Source organism: Gavialis gangeticus, unplaced genomic scaffold (assembly GCF_001723915.1).
Source record: "Gavialis gangeticus isolate Ggan-Ray unplaced genomic scaffold, GavGan_comp1, whole genome shotgun sequence".
Taxonomy (NCBI): Eukaryota; Metazoa; Chordata; order Crocodylia; family Gavialidae; genus Gavialis; species Gavialis gangeticus.
This window is the reverse complement of record NW_017728995.1, coordinates 27,051,367-27,059,181: the sequence shown is the minus strand read 5'-3', so window position 1 is coordinate 27,059,181 and position 7,815 is coordinate 27,051,367. Positions and strand designations below refer to the sequence as shown.

At 41.2% G+C, this 7,815-nt stretch overlaps 1 protein-coding gene across 3 annotated transcripts in view; it reads right to left on the bottom strand.

Moving 5' to 3' along the window:
• The window catches only part of ATP11B (ATPase phospholipid transporting 11B (putative)), a 116,565-nt gene that overhangs the window by 43,910 nt on the left and 64,840 nt on the right, over positions 1 to 7,815 (bottom strand). For all 3 annotated transcript variants that reach the window (XM_019503356.1, XM_019503355.1, XM_019503357.1), the window contains exons 16-20: positions 7,304 to 7,377; positions 7,108 to 7,211; positions 4,551 to 4,732; positions 3,544 to 3,747; positions 3,120 to 3,273 (exon numbers count right to left, since the gene is read on the bottom strand). In XM_019503356.1, the coding sequence (XP_019358901.1) occupies positions 3,120 to 3,273; positions 3,544 to 3,747; positions 4,551 to 4,732; positions 7,108 to 7,211; positions 7,304 to 7,377 (718 nt within the window). The remainder of the gene's footprint in view (positions 1 to 3,119; positions 3,274 to 3,543; positions 3,748 to 4,550; positions 4,733 to 7,107; positions 7,212 to 7,303; positions 7,378 to 7,815) is intronic.

The following is a 7,815-nucleotide window of genomic DNA, read 5'->3' as shown; positions in this document are numbered from 1 at the left end:
CCCCCCACCTCCTCCCCCAGGCCATGCTGGTGCCCCTAACTCCTGACTTGCAGTGCCTAGGTGCTGCCAGTGCCACTTGCTCCTGACCTGCAGCCCCCTGGTGCCCTTCACTCCCAAGCCATAGGCCCCCCAGCTCTGCCAGTGCCCCTCAATCCTGACCCACAGCCCCCTGGCTCCCTGCTGGAGGGGGCCCCAGTGCAGTAGCTCTTACCCATGAGGGCGGTGGCAGAGTGAGTCTGGCCCTGGCGCAGGCTGGAAGGAGGCTCCTGCACCATGCCAGAGGGCCTTGGGTATGCCCCCCCCCGGCAGCATCTCCCAGTTGCCCCACTCCTGCCCAAGAGCACGGACACCAGCCCCACCCCCTTCCCCCACTGGAGAGGAAGGTGCCTCCCCCCTCATCCCGCTGCAGCCCCGGCATGCAGACTGCTTCCCCCAGCACCAGCAGGTGGGTGTACACACACTTCACAAGCCCTGGCCCTCCACCCCCCACAGACTTACCTATATCCAGCTGCCAAGGCTGCCCCCTACACCCTGCCTGGCTGCATGCCAGCCACATGCGTGTCCATGTGCACATGCACGTGATATCCCCTGCCTCCAATCACCCTCCCCCTGCTCCTACCTGTGGAGCAGAGAAAAATCCCAGACATTTGTTCAAATAAAATAAAAACAAACAAACCACTTGGGCGAAGAACAGAGGACCCAAAAAGAGGACATGTCCAGGAAAACCCAGATACATGGTAACCCTACCTAAGCTCAATTAAAAAAAACCCAATGAATGGATAAATGAAAAGTGACTGTGATTAGGTAGTCTGTGGTGTGCTGCACAAAATTTGCTGGAGAAGCAAGCACAGGCAGTACCTGAAGATACACTATATCCATGTTAATTAACATCTCCACTCTCTGGCAAAGGTCATATATCCTGATGAAAGGTCCTCCCCACCTTTCCAAAAGGGGAATTTGAAAATAGAACATGGGAAATTTAATACACTCTTGTAAAACCCTGAAAAAAAAAATCTTCCCAATCCAAGCCTCCCCCCTTTTATCTCAGAAGAAAAGTAAGAGAACATTAATAATGTCTCATTCAGAAGAAATTAAAGTTAAGCCTTTCTTCGCAGTTTGGTCACTTACTCCTGTAAGCCACATTTAAAACAAAGCAACGCTCTCGTAATATGTAACATAGCAGAACACAGGATTGGGACTATTAAACCGGGTACCATGATTCCCTTTCCTTTCTACTATGCAAGTTATTTGCACTCTTAATTAAATTCCTATGTTTATATGCAGGGAATATCAGGAGTTTTCAAACTTCCTCTTTATGCCCTCATAACAGGTCACTTCCATTTATACCAATTTCAGAAACAGGTTAGAACAGCTAGAATATAACTATGCCAGCAAAAAATGGAATACATTGGTAGGTTAAAAATTCCCTATAAAAGAAAACAGTAGCAATACAGATGTAGTTTGGTACTAATCACAGAAAAAAAGAAGAATGAAGATGGACAAAAGTACAGACACGGTTTGACAAGATGGATTGCGTATCTTCAGTTTTACGGAGCAAGGTTATGGGCTTTTTACAGATCAGCCTTCTGGAATGGGAACAGCAGAATTTGAATTGGCTGTTTGTTTAACTATCTTCTCAGAGGATGTATGTGACCTGCTGGCATATTGTGGTGCTTTATTTTTTTATGACCATTTCTCATCTTCAATAGGCCATTCCCTGCTGTCCCCCAAAAGTAATTTCAAGAATGAGGCTAGAACTAGCAATATCATCATGAGAGCAAGGCAAAACAAAACGGTTGTTTAAAGTCGAGATGACAGCCTGTTTAATAGCCATCATAAATGCTGTTGAAAAACAAGATGTCTTACAAGATTTTTGCTATCTCCAGAAAAGGCTGAAAATATTTTCAGCATTAAGTGTTTTTGATTTGACTGAAATGAACAAAATTGAAAAGAGGCCTAAAAATGAGACTAGATGTAAAGCAGTTGCAAGAAACAAGAGAGCCTTAAAGCGCATGGCCCTTACAGACCTCATTCTGATATTCAGAAATAAAGCCCCGTTTCTCCCCCAAGTCAATCCTGAGTTAGGAACTATATTGTTCCTTCTCCATACATCATCTCCAATTTAATCCTGAGAGATTTCTCCATTTAGCCATGGGGGTGAAATGCAAAACGAGTTCCTTAAAAGGGGTATTCCTTAACTTGGTTGTGTCAACATGACCAACCTCTTTTCCTATCTGGAATAATATAGAAAAGACAGCTGACTCTCTCAAGTAGCTTCAAAAAGCTGGGATACTAAAAATACTAGTAAAAAAAAAAATACTATAAAAAAATCCCACAACTCTGCTACTGCCACTCATTTCAATATCCTAGTAATACTTTGCCAAAAAACAAACAAAAAACCCCAACAATAATTACTTTTAAGAACAATGTTACTCAAACATTTTCCTTTATTTTTTGTTGATATGTCCTAAATGAGCAAAACATAATACAGTGTGTATCGTTATGTGTATTCTAGGGAACAGTGACCAACAGTGGCTCCAGGTCCAGAATTTAATTAGGGACACCTGGAAGCGTGTCCCTAATTATTCCTCATTATTTTGCTGAGACTGCTCATGTTAAGTTCTATTGCTTTGAAGCTACCTACTGCAATATGCATTATACTGTGTGGAACAACCAAGCAGCTGGATGACAAATCTCTCAGATACTCTGTTAGATTAGCAGCTGTCTGTGATATACAGAATTAAGAAATTCATGTTAGACATTGACTGACCTCTTGTTTCTCTCTCTGATGTGGCTGACCTAATAATCATCTTACCACCGAGGCACACTTAGGAGGTAATCTGAGCTAAAACAAAACAAAAATGCTTGCAGCAGAAATTCACATCTGCCAGATGACCAGATAGCCTACCAATCAGTAGGGGAGAACACAAATGAGTTTGACACAGGTCGTCTTTGGTTTCGGGTTCACTACATATTCTTCAAAACAGAATTTCTGAACGTCAAACTTTATAAGGAATTTTGCAATGCAGGAAACCAGCATAATCAATGCAATAAAGCATCTTACAAAATGAGACAGCCCTGTAGCTTAAAAGAAAACTCAATACCGTATAATGACTTACCTTTGCCTTCTGCAGGGGAGCCATGCGACAACACAGCACTGCAGAACAGTTTTTACAAACTTCCATGAACAGTTTCTCATGTTCCCTGAGTGCAAGAGAGAGGCTGGTCCCATCCACAACCAGCCCATGCTGGATTACATGGTCATCTTTTATTCTGTTGAGAGAGAAAATGTTATTTTTGCACAGACTATAACTTATCATAGTTCAGTTACAAATTAAGCAGTTTAATATTATAGAATTGCAACAAACTGAACAATAAATTAAAAGCAAGAAGATCTGTCAAGACTTCAAAAGCAACTAGCTTATGAATGCCAGAATAGCTTTATGCACGATGTGTAAATAAAAAAAGCGACTGGCATCAAACTTGGCAAAGAAAATACTAGAACTAGTAACATCATTCAGAGAGCCATACATGATACTTTACCTCCTGGCTAGCTGCCTCAGTTGCTCAGCACATGTACTGTCCGATTTGTGCTGTACAAGTTCAAGGATGTTCATGGTTCTATGAAAGTGTCCACATGATAAACTCACACTCACAGCTGTTTCATGTTTATCTCCAGTGAGCACCCACACTTTGATACCAGCCAGTCTGAGGGCTTCTATAGTTTCTTGGACTTTTTCTTGGAGTCTGAAAGTAAGAAAAATATCTACTAATTCATAGAACTGTCTATATAGAGAGCCTTCATTATGACTGAATTTAATGCAGTCATTAATACCTTTTAATTATGCTAAAAGGTAAACAAATTTATGCACTACTGTGGTGAAGCAGGATATTTTATATATAACTGGATTACTTGGATTAAATAGGAACATTCCTAAAACTTTCAATAAAATGTACTTAGTCTAATCAAACAATCAGCACAAAATGTAACCCTGATAACTGAAACTTTTGGTAGCAATATCTTATTTAAAACTCAAATATTATGAATACACTTAAGAAGCATTTTGCTTCCTATGCCAGCAATTTAAGGTCAGAGATTACTATGAAAATCAGAAGATGTTAACATTAACATTGTTTGCACACAGATTCCTTATATTATTCCAGTGGATTAAAAATACACTATAGTAAAGAGAATAGTCTCAAAAGTGATTACTCTTCAAAGTTTTTCCCTAGGAGGTATCTGGAAGCCCTGAAAATGCAGGGAAGTCAGTCAGATTGTGTTCGGTGTCCTTTACAAGACACGATTCTAAACAGTCATCTAAAAAGCCTCACAGCATACAATTGTGCAAGTACACACACATACACACTTGACAAAGCACAACATTTTTGCTGGTAGTCACCACAAAAAGCATTTAGTATATTAAAAAGATATTGATGTACAGATAAATACACATCCAGATCAAATGAACTTTTGGATAATTTTTATAGGTTACACAAAAAGAGACCTGAACCTGCTTTGTTTTTGGAGTAACAAAAGGTCCAGTACATACCTGTCCTCTACTCCTGTAGCCCCAAGTAACTCCAGATCTGTCTCTATAAAACTGAATACATCTGCTAGTTGTTCTTCTCGTTGCTGTAAGGCAGTTCTGGCCTTGTGAAGGCGTTTGTCTATTTCCTGATACTCCTCAGCTGTGAATCTTCTATAAGCTATGCATAAAGTTCTGAGCCCCTTCTGTTATTTGATAAAAAATAGGAGAGCACAGCATGTTTCCTTCACGAAAAGAAAATTGTGAGGTTTATTATGCATATATATTGCTTTAGGACACGGGTGTCAAACACAGCGTGTGGGCTGGATCTAGCGTATGGAGCTGCTTTATCCAGCCAACTGGGCTACCAGCAAGCCACTGGAAGTTGGGGGGCATGGCCCGCTGCAAAAGTCAAGACCCATTGGCCCCATTGACTGTGGTCGTTGGCAGCAAGCCAAGTTTGCGACTGGGCACCCCTGGACTCTTCCCATTACTGGTGGACCCCTGCCCCTGGACCTCTTGCCAACTCCAGATCCCTTGCTGCCACTGCTACTGGACCCCTTTTTGCCCCTGGCCCCTTTTCCACCTCCAGAGCTCCACAGTCCAGATTCAGCCCAGGACCTCAAATGAGTTTGACACTCTTGGTAATACGGAAGGTAGTAAAACCAGGCAGAATTACAAATACAACCTGAATATCTTATTCATATGCATGAGAAGGACACCTTTAAAACGTGCCAGTTTCATTAGGTAATGGAGATATTACACTACTACTATTACTGAGCTGATGTTTGTATAAGTTTTAAGAAGATGCATAACACCATATGAAAATCAAAAACACCTCTGTCTGCCACACAGACTTTATAACTGACACTGAGGAGAGAAGAAAAATTTGAAAACCTAGAAAATGGAGAAGGAATGTATTACGACTTTGCACGTGCCAAGAGGCCACATGTCAACTAGTCACAGTGTTAGAGACTATACAATTATCTATACTTGTGAGGATATAGCTTTTGGGTTGCATTAATATAGTACTAAAGCATTTGACTACGGTAGAATTGTCTTTCTGAAAGGATGGGTGCAGATTTGTAGCCAGTTCCAGTTTTGCAGCTAACACTACAGGCAAGAGTCAAGTATTTCTGAGAATAGTAGGATGCAGAATATAGTTTATTTTGATGCCTTAGGCATATATAACTTCAACTGAAGATCTCAGGGTGGCAGAAGGCCTTTCAAAGTGCCTCTTATCCCCAGTAAAAATAACCTTAGTTTCTGCCTGAGTTTAGCTTCAGCCCAATCCTCCTTATCCAAGCCTCTATAAAGATGAGTGATTGTGGTGTTGATTAAATAAGAACAGAAGTGAGTATCAGCAAATCGGCATCTGAATTATTCATAGAGCCTCAGAGTTTCTCTCAGTGTAAAGGTTCTTTTCACTCCTGACCAATAGTCCCAAGGTAAGTATCTTAAATTAACCTGAGGCTTTAAAATAGTTTTGCACAAAATAAAACATTTGAAGGCTTTGTGAGGTTGAAGTTTTAAAGGAAACAAAGGAAGTGGCCAGAGCATTCCTTCTGTGTGTTAAAAGACAGCAGCCAAAAAAGGACTGAATCGTTTCCCGAAAGGCTTGGTTAGCAGTGATGGCTTATTATGCAAATGAAAAATTTGAATCTGAATAATTTTGAAGCTGCTGTATTTTCTCGCATACCACATGCCCTGTTGTTTTTAGAAGGAAGAAGATTGAAAGAAAGATTTTTCCAGAGTCATGGCTAACTGTCACAAAGTAAGTCCTCCTGGAAATGGTGTGTCCAGGAAGTGTGGTGCCCCAAAAGGCAGTCTGGCTGAAGCAGCAGAAACTTCCTGGTGGGGCAGGACAACACCAAGGCTAGATAGACTCCAGAGGGTTATCACAGGACTATGCCCCTTCTGCTAACTGAGACCACTGAAGTGGCAACCATTTGGGGAGGGCAGCAGATCAGTGTCTGCAGCTTCTATTCTTCCCTGCTTAAGAAACACAACACAGTTACAGAGGGCTGATTTGGGGGAGGTGGAATGGGAAGAGTCTGTGTGGCACAAGAGTAAATACAGTATCTTTTCATTTCCTTTAACGTGCTTTATAGATTTTTGAGAAAAGGAAAAAAAAGAAAAGAAACCACATTAGAACTCAGACTGTGCCTCATAAACCCAGGCTGCTTACAGACATGGAACCCCCCACCCTGTGCTTTATTTTCAGCTCAGTGCATCCCTACACTGAGTGCACTGCATGCTCAGAAAATGTATTGCGTTAGTTTGACCTGGCTCGCCCAAAGTCTGTATGGATCGGGTGCTTCAGCAGGGCTTTTATCCAATAGTTGATTCAATCAGGTATTAGATAAGTGTCAAAAAGCCCTGCTGATGACACATTTCCTCTTCCGGTAAAGAGCTGGCTTCCCCCCCCAACTGTCAGTGCCCCCAGTGTCCTTCTACACAGAAATCAGAGGCTTGATACCACCTATCACATCACTTTTTCACAGACCTCTATTACTACATTCTGAGGATTTGCACCAGGACCAAGATCCACCAGATCCAGATCTTGAATGTTTGCACTTACCAAAGCAAATTCATCCACGTGTAACCTCGTTTTATCTATTTCTCCACTCCTACTGTGAGGAAGGATGGAAGATTCTGCTCCTTTTGTGAATAAGAGCTTGTCTCCTGAAACAAACAAACGAACCGAGAATAAAAAAATTAAGACTATGCAACAGTTATCAGTTGACTGCAACTTTAAATGAATTTCAAGTGCTTACCTGAAGGACTCTCCACAATGACACTCATTCGTCTACGATTTGGGTCAAACTCCAGAACATGAAGTAATTTATACCTTATTAAAAATAAATAAAAAAAATATTTTCTTAATAACAAATGCCTGTAGGAAATTACTGAATTTACTCATGTAAGATGATCCTGACTATAAAACAGTTCCCCCCACCAATAAATACATTCTATACATGGAAAATTCATAAAAGTTATCACTTTCCAGGTACAGAATCTAATTATTGGAAGTTTGCCTTGGGTTTGTCCCCCTTCCGCTGCAAATAAGTCTTAAGGGCCAAGTGACCCCCTTGCCCTCTGCCCCCATAACATCTTCCCCCTGCAGCCCCTTCCCTTGCCCCCTTACTGTCAAACCTTGCTCCCCCTGAGCACATGGAAGCAAGGAGCAAATCTGAAAACACTAACTTTGAAATAAACTTTCCTACAGTAATTTAGTTCATCCTGCATTGATGCATTTTACCTTTTTTTTTTTTTTTTTTTTTTAAAA